We start from the raw sequence: 25,523 nt of genomic DNA on the forward strand, positions 1-25,523 counted from the left end.
GTCCAGTTCTGGCGGCCGCACTTCAAGAGGGATGTGGACAACATGGTGCGGGGGCAGCAGGGCAGGCCCTACGAGGAGAGGCTACGGGACCTGAACGTGTTCAGCCTCCACAAGAGAAGGCTGAGGGGGATCTAGTGGGCCATTACAAACTAGTCTGAGGGGACCAGCAGGCACTGGGGGAGTCCCTGTTCCCTCGAGCACGACCAGGAGTGACCAAGAATAACGGTCACAAGCGGGCAGAAGGTAGATTTAGGCTAGATATCAGGAGGCGCTACTTCACAGTCAGGACGGCCAGTACTGTTTCCTGCCACGGCAGGGGGTCAGACTCAATGATCTGCTCTGGTCCCTTCCGACCCTAAAAACTATGAAACTATCTGGTGGCCATTTACAAACTCACCACGGGGGACCAGCGAGAATTGGGGGAGGCTCTGTTCTCCCAGACACCACCCAGGTTTACGAGGAATAACGTCCACAAATTGTTAGAGAGAAGGTTCAGGCTGGACATCAGGAGACATTACTTTACAGTTAGGGCTGCCAGGCTCTGGAATGGACTCCCAAGGGAGGTGGTACTCTCCCCTACCTTGGGGGTCTTCAAGAGGAGGCTGGACAGATATTTGGCTGGGGTGATATGACCCTGGCACCCATTCCTGCCCAGGGCAGGGGTTCAGACCTGATGATCTGTTTAGGTCCCTTCTGAACCTAAGCACTATGAAGGAGCAGTTTCCCTTTAAGTCAAGTCACCATTCTTATCTCTATTATCCCAAACCATCTCGCCCACTCCGTGGTGTTCAAACCCCTGCACGCCATTCAGAAAGATGTCAGATTAGTCCAGGCCCAACAATGATCCCCATCTAGAGCTGCAATGCATTTCCTACCCAGCTCAATAGCTTGCTGTTTACCAGTGCTGTGTACACAGGCCCTTTGCCAATCACCTGTACATAAGATGTAACATTCAAATAGGATTTGATGAGATGGTGCTCAGCTTTGCTAAAACCCCAAATACATCTCATCTGCTGCACTTGTTCCCCTGTCTATTTTGGGATTTGTTTGCAAAAGCAAACAACTTTGTCTGGCGAGATTTGTTCTTTACAACTGCCCACCCTTTGGTGCTGTCCATAGCTCATACCAGAGGTTCCAAGATGTTTTCAAGGGGAGTAATTATCACCATAGCTCCATCTTTCCTTTTTAGCGCTTGAGATTGGTACTGAAACAGATTGTTCCCAACCCAGGAGGGTGTTCTGAGTCCGCAATATTTTCATCATGACTTTATCTTACGGCTCGCTGATTCTAAACACCAAAGTTTTCCATGCATTTTCCTATTTGTTCCTGTTTAAAGGCTATAAAAAAGATTCACAGCAGGGATCTTTCATTAGGCTCCTGATCATGAGAGAACTTGCATTTAGGAGCCTAATTTTAGGCCTCTAGATGCAGGCCTGTGCAAACCAGTGTTTCTCAACCTTTTTAGATTTAAGACACTCCTTGGTAGACTCAAAACATCCCTTTGAAAATGTCGCCTCTTAGAGTTTTCACTTGATTTTTGACTACAGAAGAACAGAGCAATTCTTTTGTTGCCAAGAACTCAGAAAGACAACCGCAAGTTGGAATGCTTTTAACAGTATGGATTCCTGTCTGAAATCATTGAGTTTATCTTGTGAACCATGTGTGCACATAGAATAGTGCTAGCATTGCATAGCATTTTGCAGCACCCCTGAGTGGATCGCAAGGTTCCCCATGGTGCTGCAGTACCCTGGCTCAGGATCACCAGTGTAAATCTTAGTTTTTCTGTTTAGAGATTAAGAACATTCTACCACAGCTAAACAACCCGCCTCTTTCTTCATTAACAGACTTGGTTTCTCTCTCCCTGTAGCCCCAGCATTCCCGTTTCTCCTCCAGCATCGCTTGCAACCTAGCCCCTTCCTCTGGAAAGGGATGCACTGGAACCAGAACCTTGTTGGCAAAAGAGAAGCATGCCACCCAGTCAGACAGCCTCACCCCATGCCAAAAGAGAGGAACAGTCCTGCCGGACTGGAAGGAAGAAAGAGAGAGGAAGAGTGGTATTGTCTTCTCTTGGCTCAAAGGTTAGCAGCCTGGCCGTGCTGCATGTATGAAACTCACTGCCCACTTATTAACTTCATCTGTGCCACACCCCAACAGTGTGGTAGTGGATCCCAGGCTCCCTTGCCTCGAGCCATTTAAAACTGCACTGGACAAGCAGTAATTTGTCCTGCTCTGGTCAGGGGACATGGGTTAAATGAGACTCATTATGGTGCAGGTCAGTACCATGGACTGGTGCAATGATCTCCAACATTCGCTGGCTCAGGGAAAACAGTACCAGGCAGGAAATATACCCTGGGCAATGTCACACTTCACCTTTCCTGGAAACCTAAAGAAGCATGCAATTGTGCAAAGCAACATTTTGTTGTGGTTCTGAGCAGGGCTCAAGATCTCAGGGGCAACCTGTGGCTCATGAATCACAGGACAGGGCAAATGTTCAAGGGAAAGATAAGCTGTGTCATCACTTCACCTCTATGGCTGGTTTACCAGAGGGCTTCTGGATATAAAACTCTCAACAACATTCTCTTGCATCAAGAACTCTTCCTTCCCCCATGGACCCTTCTCTACATAAGTGGTACCTTGGTTTTGCCCAGCTGCCACTCGTTCCTGGTGTTGTCGTAGGCCTGCAGGAAGTCTGCACACATGGCCTTGCTGTGGTTTAGGGTGCACATATTCTTTATGAGCAACTTGTACCTGAGAAAAGACAAGACATCCTGTCAGGGAATACATAAGATTATGACAGCATCACTAATGTGCTTCAGACCTTCTCTTTCACTAACACTAACTTCCCATCTAGGAACTGCCCTTCACCACAACCATCACCCAGGTGGTGAGCGTCCATCTGAGTGTCAGCCTTGGGAGAGTGACTCCCTATTCCAACAATAACCTGTAAGATACAATTTCCAACATGGTAAAGTGTCATTGTTCAGACCTCTTTGTTCACATGTGTCGCATGAAGCAGGTGAATCATGCTTGTTATTACCAAAGGAAAAAGAAGAAATAATCTGTCCAAGATCACACACTGAGTTAATAACAGAACAATTACTGGAACACAGGACTCTGGTCTCAGAAATTCTCCGCTCTGACAACAAGAAGTGTCCTCATCTAGTGATGCTACAAAAAATGACATTTCTTGATAGGAGATGCATTGGGGAGAACACTTGCTGGGCAGAGGCTGCATGCTCAGACTCCTCCACCATAGCCAGCTGAGGAGATGGGAAGCTCACAGGTTTGCTTTCATGCACCTGCTTTCCTTGGAGTCTGCATATGAACTCAGAGCAGGCACTGCATGGGGCATGTCCCCTCTACAAGTGCCTTGAACAGGTTTCTAAGTTATGAACAGCAGGCTATAAAATAACTACTTGCCTATCACTTAGGACAAACTTCTGCTTTAACCTGTAGTGCCTAAAGAGGGGGGAAGGATGGAGGGAAGATGTTACAGTTTTATCTTCCTTTGAAGTATACATGGCATTTCTTTCATTGATTTTAAGATCAGAAAGCAACACACAATAATCCAATCTGACCCCTTGCATAATACTTCTCTCAGTAATTCTTGTGCTCAGCCAGTGACTTTTTAAACTAGTTTCTTTCAGAATTGCACCCCAGGTATGCATCTAGGAACTTTTGGAACTGCATCCTGAAGCCACCCTGAAGCCTTGGAATAAGCAAAGCAGCTGTGCCTACAGAATAGGACCCATGTCTTGGAAAGTGCCACTGAGCTGTATTTAGGGTAAGAGCGAACAAGCAACTCAGGATGGTCTCCCAGACCACTGCTACGGCACTGGAGAGTGGTGCTAGAATTTTGTGCGTGGTCCTTGTGTCCCCTTTATTAGGAAGATGTTGAAAAAGTAGAATGGGCGCAGAAAAAATTTACAAAAGTGATTTGAGGACTGGATAAAATACCTTACAGTAAAAGGCTTATAGAGCCTGCTATGTTTAGCTGATCAAAAAGAAAATGAGAGGTGCCTTGACTACAGCACGTATCTTAGCAAGGACAGAATGCCAAAGAGGCCATTAAAACTAGCAGAGAAGGTGAAACAGGAGCCAATGGCTGCAAACTGAAGCCAGACACATTCAAATAAAAATAAGGCACAATTTGTTAACAATGAGAGTGCCCAACCACTGGAACTAACTGCCATGGGAAGTGGTGGAGTCTCCATCTTGTGCAGCCTTCTGGCCAAAACTGGTTCACTTTCTGAAGGACGTGCTTTATTCAGATAAGTGACTGGCTCAGTACACAAGTAAAATTTAATGCCATACAAAAGGTCAGACTAGGTCTAACTTCCTCTTCTGGCCTGCAACTTTGTGAAGGAAGTTCTGATTCAGAGAATCCAAATTCACCTTTGCTTCACCAAGCCTTTGCTGTCCCAGTGATGGATCACCTTCACCAGTAAAAATGTGCTTTGACCTGCTAGAGTAAAGATCTCTCCAGTATCTAGCCCCTTCCCGATATAGGTATTTGTACTCTGATCAAATCACCTCTATCTTCTCTTTGAAGAATTAAACAAACTAAACTCCTGTCTTACTCTCTGACAGGGATTCAAATTCTCAAACTCTTCCTATCGCTGTGGTCTGCGAGCTCTGTCCCACTGAGGCCAGGCAGAAATGGTATGACTATCAGGGAACTTCAAACCATGTTATACACATTGGCAAAGTCAGGAACACCTCCACTATGGGCAGTCAAGCAGTGGCAAGATACTTTCAGGTTAAAGGAGCAGCTGGGAGCTCTACTGAAATCCCAACCCCACTCATCTACCCCTTTGAAAGCAGAGTCTCCAGAGAGGATGGATCCACCTCAGCCCATGTGCCACAGTCACATGGACACAACAAACGAAACACCCAGGACGTGGGTTCAGCGCCTAGGACAATGGCTAGAATGAAGGTACATCCCAAAGTGCAGAGCAGGAAGCAGAGCTCCACCATTGCTGTTACCTGCTGAGGAAGTCCTGGAAGGGCCGCCGCACAGGGAAACCTGCCCGTCGAATCTTCACTGTTTCCAGCATCCCCGAGTACCGGAGCTGGTTCAGGACCATGTCTGGATCAAAGAGGTTTGGTGCCTATGCAATGACCAAGGTTAGAAACAGACCAAGGGAAAAGAAGCACTAGGTTTAGCCCTTCTCTTGGCATGGGGACTACTGATCTGAGCACTGCCCGGGACACAGGAATGTACACACACAGCTCCCTGGAAAATTAACCCTGCATGTTCAGTTCTTCCAGCTCCTGAGTACATGAGTGAATCTGGCTGACAGGAAACATCCTCCACCAGACTGTGTAGCATGGAGGCAGAAGCAGGAGGCAGCTGAGTGTGCCCAAAGAAACAGCCCACTGCAGACCTGCCACAGCTCAGAGCCTAGCTGCAGGTGTGCTAGGCAAACGGGCTGCTGAGAGGCCTGATCCCAGACCCATCCTGCCCAAGCCCCTTTGTGGCAGCCCCTGGTCCAGGCTGGAAGGGCAGCAGCAGAGCTGGGGCAAGGCTGCCAGCTCCCCACATGCAACAGCACTTCCTAGAGACCTAAGGACCAGCTACCCTGGTACAGCTCTGCGGAGAGGGTGAGAGCCCAGAAGAGATGTTGCTGCAGCCCTGAAGAAAGCTACCAAGTGGCCCCAGCTACCAAGTGGCCCCAGCAGGCCCTGCTCTCCTGAGCTGACATGACAGAGGGAACCTGTAGCGTCATAACTCAGCCCACTCTGCGTTCCCACCCAGGAGGGGAAGGAGTGGTCCATGCTTTCATGCTGCTGAGTGTGTGAGAAATGCACTCCAGGCAATCTTGGTGGGAAAGTCTGAAGCATCCTCTCCCCTCTACCCTGTCCACAAAGCCTGCAGAGGACTGTGTCACACCTGCCCCAAATCCCAACCACCTACAGCATCAACTGGGATCACTCTAGCCCAGTCCCTCAGCTGAGAGCTGTGCTTAGGCCAGGCAAGGGCAGCACAAGGAGAGGCAGGGAAAGACCTCACACCCTGAACACAGATCTGCTTTACGTTATTTCAGAGGGCAGGATGCATTTTTCTCAAGCTTGAACCGAATCAGAAGACAGAGGCAAAAGGCACGTGTCCTCACCCCAAGTCTCTGACCACAGCCCATGGAGAGGTGTCACCCACACCCACCCAGCACCCGAAGGAGACTCACTTTTGCCATGTTGGGTTTGATGCAGCGAATGAAGAAGGGATTGGAGGTGTTGAGCGTGGCCATCAGGGAGTGGAGAGAATCCTGAAAACACCAAGCAGAGTAGTCATAACAGCAGGAAGGGGCTCCAGGGCCCTGCTTTACGTAATGCAGTCAACATAAGAAAATGAATTATCCTGCCGTACCGATGGAACGTCTAGGAAGAACATGGTCAGCATTGTGGCCAGCTTCCCCCGGCCCAGCTGGAAGTGGGTCTGGGATTTTGAAGAGGGGCACGGTGCGATGGACAGCTCACTGGCAACAGTGGTAGCCCTGGCATGAGTATGGAAGGAGACCCAAACTCATGCTCATGGAGTGGGAACAAGGTGCTGCAACCACTCCAGTGTTGTTCTGAAGGGAGTCAAATGGCCAGGTTTGCATGTGCATCTCTCCCACTTCACCCCCAGGAAAACACAACTACAAGTTGTCTCTCCGTGTTCCGGCTTTGGCCCTCTCAGCCTTAGCCCACCTCTGCCCCAGCTCTCAGCCCCCTGGGTTGCTGACTCCCAGCCAAGCTGCTATTGCAGATTACCTCTCCAGGTACCCTCCATCCACCCTTACAGCCACAACCCTGTCTTCTGGTCAAACTGGAACAGAAATGGATGCAAACCTCTTCAAACTAAGGTACTCAAAGCCCCTTCTACATCACCATGTCACTGCAAGAGCCTGAGCCCCACTCACTGGCACCCTCTCAGGTCCCTTTCCAGGCCTGTGGCTTCTGCTCCTACAGCCTGAGCTGGCAGGAGCTCCTCTTCTTGCAGAGTTCAGTGCCACAGTGACCCCACTGCCTCAGGAACACTGTTTTATATCACCTGAGCTGCACCTCCCAGGGCCAGGTGCTCCCTAGCCTGCCACAGGTGCACTCTTTCTGCTCAGTGAGCAGCCTGCCACTGTTTTCCTGGCTGAGCTGCCATTGTCTTCCTCCAGAAGCTCTGCTTTACTGCTCCGCAGCTAGCCTCCAGGCAGTTATCATTGCACCCTGGCTGCCTCCTGCAGCTAGCCTTTACTCAGCTGCCTGCATTTGCCTGCGGACCTTTGTGCTGCACATTCCCTCTTGAAGCCTTCAGCTCCTTGTTATATGGCCAAAGCCGCAGTGCTTAAAATCCAGTCTGCATCCATCAAAGGTTCAATATCTAAAACAAAACAGCTCTGAAGCTCTCAAGATGCTGTTAACCAATGAGACCCCCATGGTCCTGTAGAAGCCATCATCTCTGCCCCTTTCCCAGTGAATCACATCATCCCTGGAGGATGCCATGAGGGCAGGTACATGGGGCTCATGTATCTTTAATAGCAGGCATCACTTGCTCTCCCAGCTCACTCCTCCAGCCCTGGCTTAGCCCCATCTCTCCTCCCCACACACCTCATTCTCTCCCTGAAGTCTCCTGTTGTCCTAGGTAGTCCCTTACCCTGAACTGGGAGCTGACAGTTGGCCTGCGCCTCTGGGTCCCCATCTTCAGTGTTTCATCGCTGCTGTGGCTGCAGACTCTTTCAAAGAGATCGTAGATGAAGTCCAGCCTGGTGTGGATGGAATGGGCCAGAGAAAACCGAGAGGTCAGGTTGGCTAAGGAAGGATCAGAGCTCGCCTTCTCATTTACGACCCTACTCTCTGTGCCAGGGCTGGCCAAGCCCAGGCAGCAATGGATCCAGAACAGGGAGGGGGTGCGGCATCCGAGCTCACTGCCCAGTCAGCAGAGGCTCTTGCCAGAGCTCTGAGGAAGCAGCAGCTTTGAGACTCCAGCTAATCAGAACGAGGCCTGCCTGGAGCTTCTGCTTTCATGTGCTCCATAGCTCAGGGGGTACATTGCTGCTGCTTCCTCCTCTTCTCCTCCCTGCCCCTCTCCACTGAGTTCAGCAGCAAGGGACAGGAGGGAAGAGTGGCTCCCACACTGCTCAGCCCCTGAGCTCAACTCCAGACAGAGCCCCACCAAGAGCTCCCATGCGACACAGCCAGAAGGAGTGTGACCACCACCCCCTCCCCCACCATCCACCCCAAAGCCCAGGCATCTCCTCAGGCTGGAGTAGCTGAGGCCACATGGGAGCCATGGGGCTGCATCACATCCCATTGCCCTTGATGCCCCAGCCTGAACAAGCTGGCAGCCATGTACACCTGGGTCCATTGAGGACGTCCTGTGCCACAAGCTGGAGCAAGGCTCAGATTCCTGCCTCTGAAGCCAGATGCCTTGGCTGCTTGGGCACCAGGTCCCCCATCAGCACCTTGCAACACAGTGACTGTAGTACAGGGTTCAGCAGGGCTCCAAGGGGCAGCAGCTTTCTCTCCCACAGCCCCACTAAGCAGCCAGCACACAGGCAACTGAACTGCGACCCTGTCTCTCACTACCCCAAAGTAAAAATGGACCCAGGTGGTGCTCTCCATTCTGGGCTGGGCAGCGCTCCTCCCTCCTGCATCTCTGTGCAAGCAGGAGGTACCCATGACCGTCCACATGCCAGCCAGAGCGCTGCATGCCCCCCTCCCTCCAGGCAAAATATCAGGATGTTCCAGTCACACTTCAGGCAACTGCCTCCACAGACCCCACTCCTGGAGCCCTGCCAGCAAAAGTGAGAGCACCTGGGAGACAGCTGCACATGCTGCTGGCCTGTGATCTTCCATGGATCGGCCTTGCCTTGCACAGGCATGTTGGGGTCACCAGCACCACACACATCTTCTTGTTGTTATGGCTATGTCATGTGATTCTGACTCATCTGGCCAGTCCGAAGTGTCTTAGTGCATCGCTAAAGCTGCAGCACAGAACCTGGCTTGCAGTCGCATGCTTGAAGGTACCTGACTGAGTCACAGTCACTCAGCTGAGAGTGGCAGCCAGTGTCCCCTGCCTGCTCAGATGCCTGTGAAGAGGGACCATTGCCATGAGAGGCTAGTTGTGGAGAAAGCTCCAGGTCTGCCTGTGATGCCTTTGCCATAATCTTGAGACCAGCCCCAAGAGACCAGCGCTGCACATGATCTCCTTGTGTGCATAAACCACCCTGGTCCTGAACCAGACCAAGATGCCTCCCTGAGGAGCTGGAGCTGGATCCCTTGCTTCTCCACAGCATTGAGCCCAAGGGCTGCAAAATGACTGTTAAAACAGACTGGTCCTGACATCAAAGTAGTCATGTTAGCCTAATGACCAAAGGGCTTGGAAGCACACGGCTGGCTGTGAAGGGCCTCTGCACCAGAGGTGCTTCCAGCACTGCATGTTGGCTCCCTGTGTACCTCTATTTCTTCATCCAACATTTTGTGACCCGGTAGTAAAATGAAACCAGGTTAGTCAGGCAGGATCTGCCTGCTATGAACCCATGCTGATTGCCCCTTAGCATCACTTTACCCACTGGTCCCCCACAAATGTGATCCTTAACAATGGTGAGGTGACCCTGTCCAAGTTTGCTGACGAGACGAACCCACGGTGAGGTACCGCATCTCCTGGGGTACAGGCTCCCTTTGGCATTCCAGTGCATTACCTCCCTGGCACAGCACAATCCATCCCATCACTGATGATGTGGATACACAATGTTCATTTCCTCATATGTGCTGCTTTGTAATAACGCTGGATTCGATGATCTCCCGAGGTCCCTTCCAGCCCTGATGTCTATGAAATCTATGAAATGCTGATCTCTCTAACTCTCCCTCCTGAAGCCAACACCCTTTAGTAGAGAGCAGGGGACCCCAGGGTTTGTGTAAACCATGCAGCCTTCTCCAAGAGCCCACCATTATCTAAGACTGTAGCCCAGTCCCAGTATCTCCTATCTACCCTCTCCTGGCCCCCATCTTCCCCTCCAGAGGACCAAAGGCTGCTTACCTACTGTCTTTCAGCACGTTTAAAATGTCATCTCGGAAGGTGTCCCGATTCTTCTCCAGAAAACCTCTCACGTCATACAAAACCTGCAACACGGGTCATACGGGTCAACTGGCACAGGACAACACAAGCAATTCAAGCCAGAGTGGACCCCCCACCTCCCCTTTCCACAAGTAGCACCATGCAGGAACACTCAGGGGACAACACCACTGCATGCCAATGCATGGGGCAACAGGGCAGGAAGTTCCCTGTACACCCAGGCCTGTTCCTAAGGCTTTGGGATCACTTGATAAGGTCGGAATCTCAGCAATAAAAGAATGTTCAGCCTTCCTGTGCCAAAGAAAACCTTGAACACACAAACCAAGGGCTGGGGCTGCAGTGACGCTCCCTGGGTCAGCAGACTGTCTGAAACAATAATTCTGAGAGCTGTGGACTGCCCTGACCCATTCATCTCAGTGGATGCTAGTTCTGAAACCCAAAGCTCCCTGCAGGCAGCACTCCAGCAGAGCGCTCTGTGCCTGTCCCACCTGGGCTGGGCTGAAATCCTGTTGCCAGTCCCCTGTTCCCTCTCTAGTCTTCTCTTCCCTTTTGGAAGAGACTCATGCCAGACAGCAATGGTTTAGGGCAATCCAACAGTCCAGAGCAGGGTCCCCCAGGACACACACTGGATGACTGAGCCCTTACCTCTCTCTCATACAAAGGGCACCAAATCCCTTTCCAAACACCACGGATAGGCAAAATACAGCCCGTGGGCTGGATCCGGCCCATCGAGGGATTTTATTCAGCTTACAGTGGGTCCCTTAGCCCCATCTGTCCCAGGTGCAGGGGACAGCCCAAGCTGTGATGTGTACAGCCTCAGACACAGGCAGGGCTGGGGTGGTGCAGCAGCCGGACTCCACTTCCCAGCAGCCCTGGCATGGTGGCTCCTTCCAGCCCCAGCTCCAGCCCCACTGCCCAGGTACCCTGGCTCGTCTGTCCCACATCCACTGCTGGGGCCGCTGGACAGAGCAGGTGGACAGGGTCTCCATGGACCCAGGACCTGCACGGGCAGGGCACACTTGGCTGGGTGGATGAGGTGGGGCTGCAAGCAGGCAGGGAATGGTGTCTGGGAGTGGGGTGGGATGGCAGGGCCAGGATCACTAGGCAGTGACAGCATGGGGCCGGGGCAGAACCGCTAGGGAATTTTAGTGAGCTGTTGTGGGCCAGGGGCAAGGGATGTTGACCCGGCCTCTAACAACTTGCCAAAACTCCCTAACTGGCCCACCAGCCCAAATAATTGCCCACCCCTGCCGCACACACACGGACACCACCTCACAGGGCAGGTAATGCCTCTCCCAGAGGGGAACAACGCACCGTGTGAACCATACACACCATGCGCCCCCTTGGACTGATGCCCAGAACCCTCAAAATGCTCCAACACACTGTTGTGCCTACATGGCATTAGGCCCAGAAAACAGCGAAAGGCACCGTCAAGGGCAAGGGCATTAATCCTTGAAGCAATAATCACCAACATACTGGGGGCAGAAAAACACTGCTCCGTTCTCTCACCCAGGTCATCTCAGGTCTGACCTCAGCAGGGTCCGTCCGTTGCAAGGTCAGAAACTCTCTCTGGGACTGCTCTAAAGCGAGCAGTTGAAGTCTACCATCACATTGTCTGCTGCCAGGGACAGGCAAAGGGGGAGCAGCAGAGGAAGTGTTTGTCATACCTGTGGACTTTCCCAAAGCACAAGAGGAGCTGTACAGGGGAAGTCCCCACCCCACCAACATTAGAAACACATTCCAAATAAAAGAAAACAGAAATCAATCATAAAAGGAGTGAAGAGCTTCTTTAAAAGTAGCTCCTGTGCTCAAACACACACTGGGACAATCGGACACAGTTTGGGTTCTGACCCACAAAATGAACCACAAGACGCAGCTCGAGTCACAGCAGTTCTGTCCTCAGGGCCTGGGGCAGGACTGGGAGGTGGTGCAGAGCTCAGGCATGACTCTAATGACACTGCTCTACACACACCAAGCTCCTGCGTGCAAGGGGCAGGTGCACATGCAGCACCATCCACATAGACTCCAAGAAGCTCTGAGGAGAAGGGGAAGTTTGCTCTCCATCTTTACTTCTTGAGGAATTGAAAGAAAAATAGGCAGGAAAGCAGAGGCTGTAAGGCACTCAGAAACCAGGACATGCCTGAATAAAGGCTGTTCATACAGCTTCGACTCGCAGTTACTCAAGTGGCCTGGTGAGATGCTGTGAAAGTGAGGTCTGCAAGGCAGGTAGGCAGGAATGTGGCCCACATGGAGAAGGCAGGGAGGGTGCAGCCACGTTGCCACTGTGAAAGAGAATGGGAACTGCTGGGTGCAGAAGTGAGGGCTCAGGACCGCAGCGTGGGGGAAGAGAGAGCAGCTAGATCACTAGTGTACTTGTGTACCTAGGACTAGCTCTCTGCATGGCCAGCAACTAGAGTTCAGTTAGGTCAAGGCTGCCGAGTCTCCTTGGTGAGGCCGAGGGCCTCAGCTGCCTTGTTAAGTGACTTTGGCCAAAAGCTAATCTAAACAGCTTCCAAGTCAATGCTCCTGACTAACCGCAGCTCTGACCCCAGGCACAGAGCACTCACTACCTCTCTACATCTCCACCCTCCAAGCAACAAAGTTCTCTCTGCCCTTCTTATTCCACACAAGAGACTTTCCCTCATGTATTCCCAGCATGGGGACATCAGTGCTCACTCTGCTCCCACCACTGGGGAGCCCTCAGCCTGACACAACTGCTTGTGTCAGAGAGCTCAGATCCATGAAGGGATGCAACACAGCAGCCTATTTGTTACATCTTCCCATAATCAAGATCATCAAAGAGGAAGTGAAGAGTCGTGGGAGGAAACCCTGGGACCACAGACAACACTTAGAACTACCAGCAGGGCTCTGCGCACTCTCTGTACACACTTCCTAGGCACTAACTCATTAACTAACTCTCTCAGTCCCCCAGGATGGAGGTAGATCATGATCATTCTTTTATTTTATTGATCAATGATTTGGATGGGGGAGCGAAAAGCTCACTGGCCAAGTTCGTGGACAACACCAAGTTATGGGGCAGTGTGGTCTCGTCAGAAGATAGGTTTCAGATATAAGCAGACTTGGACAGGCTTGATAGTTGGGCAGACCAAAACCAGATTAAGTTGAACACTTCCAAGTGTAAGGTGTTCCATTTGGGGGCAAACAACCCTCAACATACATACAGGCTTGGTGGTAACAGCTTGACTTGAACCACGGTCAAAAGGTACTTAGGGGTAATGATTGACCATCGCATGAATATGAGCCATCAGTGCGAGGCAGTGGCCAGCAGGGCAAATAACACACTGGCATACATCAGCCAATTCATCCCTTGTAAAACTAAGGATACGATACTCCTGCCGTACTCAGCACTGGTGAGACCGCAGTTGGAGTACTGCATCCAGTTCAGGGCGCTGCACTTCAATAAGGATGTAGAAAAACTTGAGAGGGTTCAGAGAAGAGCTGTCCACATGATCAAGGACCTGCAAAGCAGCTATATAAGGAGAGCTTGAGGGACCTGGGCCTCTTTAGCCTAAAGAAGAGAAGGTTGAGAGGGGACTTCATAGCGGCTTACCATTACATCAGAAGAGTGCATCAGGAGCTCAGTGAACAACTGTTCACTAGGGCACCCCTGGGGAAGACCAGGAGTAATGGGTACAAACTCTGGGAAGGCCACTTCAGGCTTAGTACCAGGAAAAGCTCATTCGCAGTCAGGGTGTCCAGACTGTGGAATAAACTCCCTCCAGAGGTGATGCAGTCACCTACCCTGGAGGTTTTCAAGAGGAGACTGGACAGTCACCACACTGGGGTCACTTAACCCTAATTGTCTTCCTGCCTAGAGCGGCAGGGTTGGATCCAATGATCTGGAAGGTCCCTTCCAGCCCCTAACAATCTATGAATCTATGAATGAAAGAACAGTGTAAAGGAACAGGCACACAAAGGCCATATGCAGATGGATCACGACTCTGAATAAACAACTGCTTGTATTACATAGCAGCCACTGAAGCCTCAGCCCAGCGGCACACTCATTCCTCCAGGCCATGCCCAAATCTGGAGGTGCCAGGCCCAGCAGTTTGCTTAGCTCAGGATTCAGGGGTACTTGACAGTGATGTATACAGTTCTACCTACCCACTCCTCCCTCCTGGAGACTGCTCATGGATACACCACGCACACTTACCTCTCCAGCATAGTGTTTTATTCCAAACTGGTGATCCGTCACCCGAGGCTTCATGTAATAATGGTTACTCTGAAAAGAAGGAAAAGGCTTCTGATAACCTGCAGTCACAATGAACAGAACAGCTTTGCCTGGGCTGCTGTGGAAGTTGTTTGGCCCCAAATCTGGGATGGATGGGGAACCCATCTACCCCACAGCTCTCAGATTTTAATAACAGAAGTACAGGCATAGAATCACTTGTAATTTACAGATTGTGATTGTACTATCAATACAGAAGAGCAGGAAGAAGACACAGACAGAAACAGAAGACAGAGTAGTGTGCCCGGCAGAGGCTTACTGACTTACTGCGTGCTGGCTGTGAAGTTTTTCCAGGAGGGTGCTGTCTGTACCCTTGGGAAATCTACTCTCCTCATTCACCAAAGCCAACAGTCCCAGTTTCTACAGCCAAACAAGAGACAGGTTTTTAAGCCAGCAAACATAGCAGAAAAATAGGACTCAGAACAGGGAAATCAAGGCTTGAGACTTCTTGAGCATCTATTGATAACATTTTAGAGAAGCAGGACATTGGCTGTGGTGGCTCCCCTGTTTTACCTGTGGCAGGTTCGGGCGACAGATCTATGTCGTGGCAGGGTCTAGGGTGAGGGTAGTCATATGTAGAGTTCAGATGATGGTTTGTCTAGGATGGTCTGGATAGGGATGATTCTGCCTCAGGTAGGGAGTGACCTTTAGAGCTCCCTTCCAGCCCCACTTCCCAATGACTCTATGGTTGTGGTATTGAGTGATGATTTGCAAACTGCACCTTACATAACTCTACCCAGGAGAACACAACATCAACAGAGTCTCCCTATGCCTGATAAAGGGTGTTTGTGCCCAAAACCTTGCAAAGAACTTTTTTAGTAGGGCTAATAAAAGATATCACATCTACACAAAGAACCTTGTCTGCCTATATCCTTAGACCAACATGGCTGCAAAAACAATCAAGCCGGAAAGGAACTTGCAGCCAATGCAGACTCAGCAAGTAGGATCTGTGCAGATGAAATCCCTCTGTACAGTCCAAATCCAGAGAGTAAAGGTTTACCAGGCCCTAAGGGGACTGCAGTCTTACCTAAGTCTAACCAAAAGAATGAGCATAGGATTTGCATTTTTAACCAGGAGCTCTCTGGGACATGGCAGGTGGCAAGGGAGGCGGACATATTTTTGGACAGGGACATATTTTTTACCTGTCCATGCCACACACACAGAAAACCAGACAGCCACTTAGAGCCTGCCCCTGAGCAGACCTTAGGAACCAAACCAGCAACCTGGGCCAGGCACCGGTCAAATACAAGAAGAAATGTCTGTGTGGAGGAAGGAGAAAAGCTGCATTTGCTAGTCCAGTCTCACTTATCAGGGCTTCTGGGACCTGAAAAATTCAAGAGAACTACCCACCTTCTCAATGAGATCCAAGCACTCTGCATTATCCATCCAGTCAATGGCCTCCCAGCTTATCCCTTCCCTGCCAAACAAGAAGAAAAAACCACCACTGAAAGGAGGAAGATCCTACTGTCAACGTTGGGATACAAGAGAAAGAGGCAGAAGTGGGCAGCCCAGGGCATTTGGGCGTAAGTGACACCACTTCCACATCCCTGGGGGAAGAGCAGAACATATGAGAGGTTGCTAGCAGAGAGGATACTGCTTCCCTCCGACCACCTCAGGGCTTCCTATAGCACCTCTCACTGCAGCTTCTGTGCACCTTCCATGCCAAGCAGAAACTGACCACAGGAAAGTCTCTGGTGGATGTCATGGCGTGCCACCCTTGCCAGGTAAGAGAAACCTCTCCCTTGACCTCACAGGAAATATGAGCTACAACTGAAAGGGCAGAGTGAAATCATCAGTCCAGGACACAGGTTTGAGTTTTAGTTGCCTCCCATCCAGGCAAAAAGCAGGTCCAAAGCATCACTGCTCCATCGGCAAACTGCAGCTTGGGCACTGCCCCTGGACAGAAGCCAGTTATTTAGGAAGTCTTTCTTCATGTCACATACAAACTTTACCCAGCTGCACAGTGGAGCTGAAGGAATCTGTCATCTCGATAGGAGCAGACTGATGGGACCAGCGATGCTGTTCCATTATTGGCGAAATTGTTCCATGGAGTTTTGGGAACAGTGTTGAGACAGAAGTTTTCACTGGTGCCTATCTACTTATGTTCCTCTGCAAAAGACATGGGAACATAGGAGAGAAAAGAACTTGGAGAGGGAAATAGGCTGCTAGCTCCTCAAAGGTCAACAGAAAGAATTCAGTACATCCCTGAAGCTGATGGCTGGGGCTCCGACAGAGATTCTTTTAGTAAGTATGAAAGTTTTGAAGAGAAGATAGCTGTTGCTACAAGCTGTTTGACCTAGATGTTAGATTCCCAGGTTCAAAGCCATCTCCCACATGCCTCCAGACAACAGTTGGAAGCAACAAATATAGAAAATTCCCAAGAATCCACAGGACTGCCTACCACAAAGAAAGGAGAAAAGGGAATTGTATTCATTGGATAAGAAAAGACTTAATTCAATTAGCTCATGATTTTTCAAACCTTTGCACTAAGTAACAATAGCGCCAGCAGTGGCCGGGCACTTTTGAAAGGATGCCACTTGGGGCCCTGGAATTTCTTCTCAGAATGCCTTCAACTTCTGACCTAAAGAACATGTTGAATGTGCTGGACCAGGTCAAACCACTGATTGCTAACACTATACACTGCCCCTATTACCACACTACACTTGGCCTGTTGAGCAGTGCAGTACAAAGGGAGCTACGTCCTGGCCCCATGGGAGCTCTACCAACACCCTGAAGCTTGAAATATGATCACACTATCCTAATATACTTGCATGATTAATGACATTTCTGGTTATCTGGTCATTTCTACAATTCAGTCCCAGAAACTGCTCCTACCATCTGATATTTAGGAAGAAATCCCTCTTTGTAGAGATGAGAGTGTTCTTAAGACAAGTTTCCTGCAGTGAAGGAATTGTCCTTGGGATGGGTGTATAAATAGCCTTATATTTTGGCAATCTTCAGAACTTCATGAATTGTCTATTCAGCTGCCTACGATTCAGCCTCAGTAAAATCCCACTCAATTGCCTCATTCAGGAAGATAAATGCCTGCCTCCCTCCCTCTCTCGGAGCTATAGTAGAAGTATTTCCCCAGCAGCCCTCCCTGCAGCTCAAGGCTAGACATGCTCAGGCACAGCAGCGAGGGGCAGCAATGCAAACCCCTGAAGGCAGACACTGCCGTGGAGTGCCCAGCACTCCTAAACAAGCAATAATCTGGCCTAGCTCTTGCTGCCAGACCTTTCAGACTCAGTGACAAAAGCTTAACCACTTCCACAGAGGAGAAGTCTCCATAGAAGGAAAAGTAAGAAACTGAGACTGACTTGGGAACTTCGTCTTGTCAGGTCGAGGCCTCATCAAAGCTATGACTGCAGCAGAGTCTAGTGATCCCAGTGCAACACCATTTCAGCCTGTTGTGCGGATAGAAGCTCAACCCTGGTATTCCTCTCACAGGTGGAGGAATAGGAGAGGGTTTGGAGTTTTCAGATTTTAGTTTCTTCTTTGTTGTTATAGTGGATCTAGAAACAAGGCCCTGGATCCTGCACAGGCCATCACCACACAAGAGTGCTGGGAGCTGGGTCCGACTCTGTGCATAGCAGTTTGAGGCAGAAAAGAATAAAAGAAGAAAGATGAGGTGGACAAGGTGGCACAAAGCACTCACGGTGACAGCTGTAACCAGACAAAACTTAATAGATCCAAAACCTGGGCTGGGTTTGCCAGAGGTCACAACAGAAAGACTTGGCCAAAGTTCAGAAAGACTTGGCCAAATTTCAGATGAGCTCAGGTCAAGCATAAGGTGGCAGGAGAGATTTAACCCTTAGTCTTGAAATGAGGCAAAATTTCCTATTTCAGCCGATTTCATTTTGAGATTGCAGCCTCAGGCTGCACTTACAGATGGGAGACATTTTTTGCTGCAAAACAGGAGACCAGCTGGGACAAGCAGTGCAGGCCACAACAAAACAGTCACGGCTAAGGTGCAATGAGGAGCCACCTGCCCTCCCATCCCAGCTAGGAGAAGCTCCCTGCTGGTGGGCAGCACAAGGGAGGAAGGAAGGTGTCCTCAATTTTCCACCAGGAGATAGGACAGAAACCCAGTCCCTCCCCTCACCTGTTGTACTCCAGCTGCTCCAGGGAGAAGATGTGCTTGTTGAAGTACTCCTGGAGCTTCTCATTTGCATAGTTAATGTTAAACTGCTCAAACCGATTCACCTGCAGGAGAGCAGAAATAAGTCTGGTAACACCTGCCCTCCCCTTCCCAGTCTATCAAAGATCACAGAATCATAGAAGTCAGGTCGGAAGGGACCTTGCAGATCTTCAAGTCCGACCCTCAGCCTGGGTGAGAGAAAAACTGGACTCAAATGATCCCAGCCAGGTAGGCACCAAGCCTCTTCTTAAAGACCCCCAGGGTAGGAGCCAGTACCACTTCCCTTGGAAGTTGTTTCCAGCTCCTAGCCGCCCTAACTGTGAAGTAGTTCTTGCGGATATCTAATCTAAACCTACTCTCTAATAACTTGTGTCCATTATTCCTTGTCATGCCAGGGAGTGCTAGGGGAAACAGTGTCTCCCCCAAACCCCTCTAGTCCCCCCCAGTGAGTTTATAGACAGTCACTAGGTCCCCCCTCGGCCTTCTCTTGCGAAGGCTGAACAGGTTTAGATCTTCCTACAAAGGCCATGTGGAAGGGAAAATGCACATGGAAAGATGAGCAGAGCCTGCCTAGGTTCTGAGGACAGAATTTAGACAGGTCCTAGACCCTGGGGAAAGTGGAGATGTGTGGAAACATGTGATGTCACTGGGTCCTCTTTCCTGTGGATCACTGACTGCCACAGAGCAGCTCCTCAGCATGCACCTGTAGTCTGTTACTGCCTGGAGCGCTAGGCAGTGGATACCCCACAAGACACAGCAAGATACAGCATGCATGAGGAGCCTGCATGTACTGCCCACACGTCACTACAACCCATGTGCAAAGGGCTAACATCACAAATAGAAAAGAATCACCTAGCACGCTAGCACACAGGAGGCCACATGCGGCCAAAGGGTAGTCTACCCCCTCATCCCCACCCCCAGGGGATCTGTGTTAGAAGAAAGTTTCCTAGCCTGCACTATATTACCCTGTAGTGGGAATAAGCCTAGCAAATTTCCTTCCAATGTCCAGTAAATCTTCATGTTAAAAAATGCACTCCAAGAAAGGTAAAATACTGACCTGGAAGTTCTCAAAGCCAAAGATGTCCAGGATTCCCACAGACTTGAAGTTTTCCTTGCCTTTGACCTTTGTATTAATCTTGCCAATGAGCCATGAGAAGCACTGGGAATACAGTGCCATAGAGAGAGAATCCCTGGAGTCCGCTGCCTGCAAGCACAGAGGGAGGAAAGGAAGGGGGAGCTTAGTCACATACAAGGGCTGAAGGGGCACAAAGAGGTTGCCACTGCCCCCAGCTGGAGCGTCTCTCTGGTACCAGAGGTGCCCTCGCCATCCTACAGGGTCCTTGCACTTGGCAGCTAGGCACAGTGCGCTGAATGTATGGCTGACCCCTGTGGGGCATGCATCATAATGCCTAGGGATGCTCAGGCTTCAGCAGAATGCCCAGCACAACCCTCCAGGAGTGATCTCGAGAGGCATAAGTGAATGGACGACGACTGGCAGCTGGGGGTGGCTGCCAAGAGTAACCAAGCCCGGGAAAGACTCTACTGCTCACAGTGGCTTTGACAGTCACTTGGTGAGACTCCTGCATCAGGGGCTTTAAGCGAGAGAGGAAGCAGCTGGCAGCTGAGCACTGACACCTGACCCAAGGCCTCCTCTGGAGTGACTGTGGTTGGACTCTGTCAAGTGTTATCAGGAGCTGGGTATTACCGGACATATGTCAGGCTCCCTTTATTTGGATGGTCAGTGAGTGCTATCAGGATGCCAACCTAATGACCTCACAGGTAAATGAAGCTTTGGCTCTTAGTAACAAAAGCTTAGCCCAGCCTATTGTTTACAAACAAGCCTACACATTAGCATCCATGCTCAGATGATACAAGATGCTACCCGGGTTACTGGCATACATGCCACCAGCATGAAACTGCCCACAACTTGGTACAAGGTATTCAGGGTCCCAGGCTCCTGTTATGCATCCATCAGAGCAACTTCACATTTACAGCATCCCCATCCTAGATCTTAACAATTACTAAAACACCTTTAGGTGGCATCATCTGTATCCAGCTCTCACCACACAGCATGACCTTCCTCCCAGCTAAGGGAACCCGTTTACCAAGCCACTCTCCTGTCTCTTTTGCTGTCCTGTACTGGGCTTTATCCACCACCATCCATTCCTTTCCCTCCTAAGGTGCCAACATTTCTAACTTTTTCAGAACTGGCACTGAAGCCATGTAAACACCCTCCTCTATGCATTCTGTGGAGTCTGGCACCTGTGAGGCAGCTGGCCCAGGTGAGGAGACTCTGTCCTACACACCCTCTCTTGGTGTCTACCGGCTTCAACCCCCTCCTAGGGCCCAGGCTGGCCCACCCCGAGATTCAGCAGTAATATAAGGGCACAGTAACTCTGTGAGCCCTCCCCTCTACACAGAGGATCCATCTCAGTGAAGGCAGACACCCTCTCTAAACAATCCCTGGCAGTGACTCATGGGCAAGCATGAGAGAGAGAGAGAGAGAGAGAGACAGCTCTCCCGACTGAACAGTTACACAACGTCCCTGCCTCATCCTCCAGGAATGGGCCCTCCCTGCCTGGCAGTAACCGCACATGCTGCATCTCCCACAGCATGGTTCCATACGGACTCTCAATGACTCTTTTCATCCTCCCTACCCTGCCTGCCACTGCCCAGATCCCTCCATTCAGCATTGCAAAATGTCAAAGCTTGGGATGGCAATGAGCCTGTTGCACAATGAGGACCTCCAGACAGCCCCTTATCCCTGTGCCGAGGACAGCAGGGAACAGCTGGACATGGTTCTGGGAAGCCAGAGAAGGAAAAGACCTCTGCAGCTTATGCCTATGTCAGTGCAGGGGGCTCTAAAGACATGCTGTGGCCACCGTGGTGATGAGAGAAAATAGAGCGGTTTTCTGTCTGCTTGGCCAGTCACTGCTCCATGGTCAGGGAGGGGTCAGACACCAGCGGGAAGAAAGACAGCAGCTTTTGCCAAGGGAAAGCTCTGTACCAGTAGTCAATGCCTGCGCCCCAGTTCGCAAGTCTGCACGCTGCTGAAGGGTCACGGGTGCCCTCACCCATTCAGTCATCCTCCCATAAGGCACGGGGAGGGGAGGGAAGGCTACTGCTTGCTCAGGAAGGGCAGGCTGAGAAAAAAGGAAAGAACTGTAGCATTTGTGTCAAGAATGTCTTTACGTGCTCTGAAATCCAGGGAGAGGTGAGAGGCAAGTTTGCTGAACATCTCTGGCTGCAGATAAATGGGGCCTTACCCAAATATCTCTAGAAAAAACAGTACACCAGGACATCGGCATCAAGTGCTTGGAAAGCATCAAGAACAACTTTCTTTCCAGACAGCGGAGGAGGTGGTTGGAGGCAGCTATTTCAGCCTTGATTCTGACTAAGAGGTAGGATGAGTTGGGCATCTGCTGGTGGGAGGTAACTTGGGTGACTGTGAACACAGAACAAAAGACCCTACTATAGTAAGGAAAGGAAGCAGCGAGAGCAGCAGCACAGGAATGATAGGACTTCAAACAGCAGCTTCAGAGGCTTGGGGAGTTTGTAGGCCGGGTCTTCTGGAGAGAAGCCTGATGGGAGGAGGAGTGGGAGGGCAGGCAGCTGCTGACAGCGAGCCCAGCACAGGGACAACAGTAAGCTCTTCTGAGGCAGGAAAAAGACAGGGAGCAGAGAGGGAGACAAACACAACTTCAGCTTCAAGAAAGCTCTTCCATAGCCTGAAAACCAAAAAAAATTGTACAGAAAGTAGACACATGGCTAAGGACGGGCAGGGAGCAGCACCACAAGCAGGCAGGGAGCAAACCAGAAAAGCGGAGGTGCAACATGAGGTACAACTAGCAAGTGACATAAAAGACAACAGCCAGTTCAGAAATACGTTAAAAATAAAATGGAGAGAAAGGAAAATACAGACACATTAGCAGGAAAGGACAGCAAATAAAAGATAACATGGAGAAGGCTCAATATTCAATAGGTTTTTTTTCACAAAAAGGCTAAATGTGATTATATGTTCAGTAACTAACTCCCTCTCTCTGCTCATACATCCAATGCAATTAATTTTAACAAAAGGACAGGACATAGGACAGAACAAGAAAAGAAAAGTTAAAGAATATGGAAATAAATTTGGTGTACTCAAGTTGGCAGGGCCTGATGAAATTCATTGAGAGCACTTACAAACCAGCGAAATAATTTTTGAACCAGTGGGAATCAGTTTGCGTGACTTAGTGGATCTCTTCCAACCTTGTATGTCTGCGATCAGCGCTTATGTTTGGGAACTCCTGGAGAATGGCAGCAAGACCAGAGGACTGAAGGAAAAATAAAATATCTGTCTTTTTCCTCTTTGTAAAGGAGGACCCAGGGAGCTACAAACCTGTCAGCCTAACAAATGATTAAACATTCAATTGGTGAGCACCTAGAGAATAGGGTAATAAGAAAGAGCCACCATGCATTTGTCAAAAAACCCCAACCAAAACAAACTTGTGTCAAATTATTCTAATCTCCTCTGACAAGGTACCTGCCTTGCAAATAAGGAAAAAATAGTATTTGTGATGTATATTGACTTCAGTGAAGTCTGACACTGTCCCACATGATACCTTCATAAGCAAATTAGGGAAACATGATCTAAATGAAATCACCAAAAGGACGGACATACAACTGGACTGAAAACCTGCAGTCAGAGAAATTACTAATGGTTTGCTCTTAAACTGGAAGAGTATTTCAAGAGGGGTTCTGCAGAGTCCGTCTAGGGCCTGCTTCTAGCCAATACTTTCGTTAACATATGGATGCTACAATAGAGGCTACAACTATAAAATCTGCAGATGACACCAGGCTGGAAAGGTTGCAAACACTTTGGAGGACAGCATTAGAATTCAAAATTACCTGATAAATTGAAGAAACAGTCCAAATCAACCAGATAAAATTTAGTAAAGACAGGTGCACAGTGCTCCATTTAGGAAGAAGAAACCAAATGCATAAATACAAGTGGGGAACAGCTGGCTAGGTAATGACTGCGGGAAAGTCCTGGGGTTACAGCAGACCACAAACTGAATGTGAGCGAGCAACTTAATGTTTCAGACAAAGGCAAGTCTTGTTCTGGAATGCATTAACAGGAGTGTAGTATGTAAGACAAGGGAGGAAACTATTCCACTCTACTCACAACCGAAGAGCTGTCATGGGGAGCAGAGCACAACGTCTAGTTTTCCTCAGCATATTTTAAGAAAGGTATGAACAATTTGGAGAGTCCAGGAGAACAGGACGAATAAGAGATTTAAAAGCATGACCTTTAAGGAACAGCTGAAGAATTATGAAACTATGAAGAATTCGTTTTAATATAGAAAAGAGAAGACTGAAGGTGAACATAACAGTTTTCCAATACATATCTCAAAGTAAAGGAAAGACAGAGAAGGTAAAAGACCTGGTTGGCTAAGCAATAAGCTTTTGAATGACATACAATGAAAAAGGGAATTTTACAAAAAGTGGAAAGTTGGGCATATTAATAAGAACAAACAAAATGTTACAGCCTCTGATGAAGCGAGTTCAGGCTCATTAAAAGTTTAAGCATCTCTGATTTAGTTAGTCTATATGGTGCATCTCTACCCTGCCTTCTCCCTGATTTTGGATCACCACAGCTACCTACTCCTCTCTGTAAGGCTACAAACAGACATCACATTCGTCCTGGGAGAAACCACTTTATTCTGGGCCAAAGTGCAGTTGTCCAGATACCCATGTCCTTGTCCAGGAACAAACCCTAAAATGGTTCAAACTATAAGAACTGCTAATGTTTTGTCCTGGGGCACTGACAAGGGCATCTGAACAGTTGTCCTGGGATTGCATCATTGAATCAATGGCAGAAAAGCAGCAGTGCATTCAGCTGCTTGCTAAACTCTGATTGGAAAGATGATACATGTATGCACCAATCCCGGGACTGTTCTGTTCTGGGACAAACACAGGCACAACTTGTCCCTGGACAAATGCAATTTCTGTTTCTAGACTAACAGTATAGGCTGAGCAGGTAATAAACAAAATCAGGACGACCAAGAAAAACTAAGATATGGATAGAAAGGAACACAGAAAGCAGATAAAAATATATTATGTACGATAAGAAGATCAAGTAAAGTGTAAGTCCACTACTGATGGGGGAGGGAAAGGTGATAATGTACAAAGTAGAGAAAACTGAAGTGTTTAGTGCCTCTTGTACTGCAGTCTTCACAAAAAGAGCTATTGTCAGATGACGAGCACAGCTAACAGCAAAGATGGGAGGGTAGGGGTAGATACACAGCCTGGAGTAGAGGAAGAACAGGTTAGAGATTACTTAGATAAGCTGGAGGTTTTCAGGTCTGCAAGGTAAGATTCTCCTGAGAGTACTCAAGAAACTGGCTGAGGTAATTGAACAGCCATTGGCTATTATTTTGGAAAACCCATGGAGGCTATTAAGGTCTTAGAAGCCAGGGAAAGGGTAAACATAAGACCTATCCTTAACAAAAGGAAAAAGGAAGATGCAGAGAATTACATGCATGCAGCATGCAGCCTATGGCCACACATAAGCTGGGCAGCCCTCAGCAGGGGCAATGCGTAGGGGATGTACACGAGGGCATGTGCACCCCCTAAGCATGGCGGTGTACCCCCTACAAAAAGGTGGTGCCTGAGAGTGGTCACCGCTTGCCACCACCTGTGTCTGTGGGCGGTCTGCAATCCCTGCTGGCCACCACCACCACTGCCAGCAGCGTCTGCAGGGGGTCACCCATGGTAGGCACTCGCCACCCTCTCCTCCCCCACAACGCTGACAGCACTGGCACCTTCTGCAGGATCTCCCCCGCCTACTGCCACTGTGCTCCCGCCACCCAGAGTTGCCAGGGCTTCATACCTGTTCTCCTCCAGTCCGGCTGGAGAACGGGTACGAAGCCCTGGCAGCCCTGGAGGAGGAGGATGGAGAGGACGAAACCGGGGAGGAGGCAACTCCATGCTCACCGTGTCCCGTGCAAGCTGAAGGAGGCAAGAAGGCCAGGAGGAAGAAGCATCGCGTGATCGTCATTGGTGACTCCATCCTGAGAGGTACGGAGAGCCCCAACTGTCGCCAGGAC

The 25,523-nt window shown here is 49.6% G+C and overlaps 1 protein-coding gene across 1 annotated transcript in view; it reads right to left on the minus strand.

Moving 5' to 3' along the window:
• Positions 1–25,523, minus strand: part of LOC109322963 (unconventional myosin-X-like) — a 142,735-nt gene that overhangs the window by 81,938 nt on the left and 35,274 nt on the right. The window contains exons 11-20 of the mRNA XM_019554274.1: positions 19,493–19,639; positions 18,400–18,500; positions 15,648–15,714; positions 14,565–14,657; positions 14,223–14,291; positions 10,013–10,095; positions 7,628–7,736; positions 6,186–6,266; positions 4,987–5,111; positions 2,634–2,748 (exon numbers count right to left, since the gene is read on the minus strand). Coding sequence (XP_019409819.1) covers positions 2,634–2,748; positions 4,987–5,111; positions 6,186–6,266; positions 7,628–7,736; positions 10,013–10,095; positions 14,223–14,291; positions 14,565–14,657; positions 15,648–15,714; positions 18,400–18,500; positions 19,493–19,639 — 990 coding nt within the window. The remainder of the gene's footprint in view (positions 1–2,633; positions 2,749–4,986; positions 5,112–6,185; positions 6,267–7,627; positions 7,737–10,012; positions 10,096–14,222; positions 14,292–14,564; positions 14,658–15,647; positions 15,715–18,399; positions 18,501–19,492; positions 19,640–25,523) is intronic.

Source organism: Crocodylus porosus, unplaced genomic scaffold, assembly GCF_001723895.1.
Source record: "Crocodylus porosus isolate Cpor-Errol unplaced genomic scaffold, CroPor_comp1, whole genome shotgun sequence".
In the NCBI taxonomy this organism is placed as follows: Eukaryota; Metazoa; Chordata; order Crocodylia; family Crocodylidae; genus Crocodylus; species Crocodylus porosus.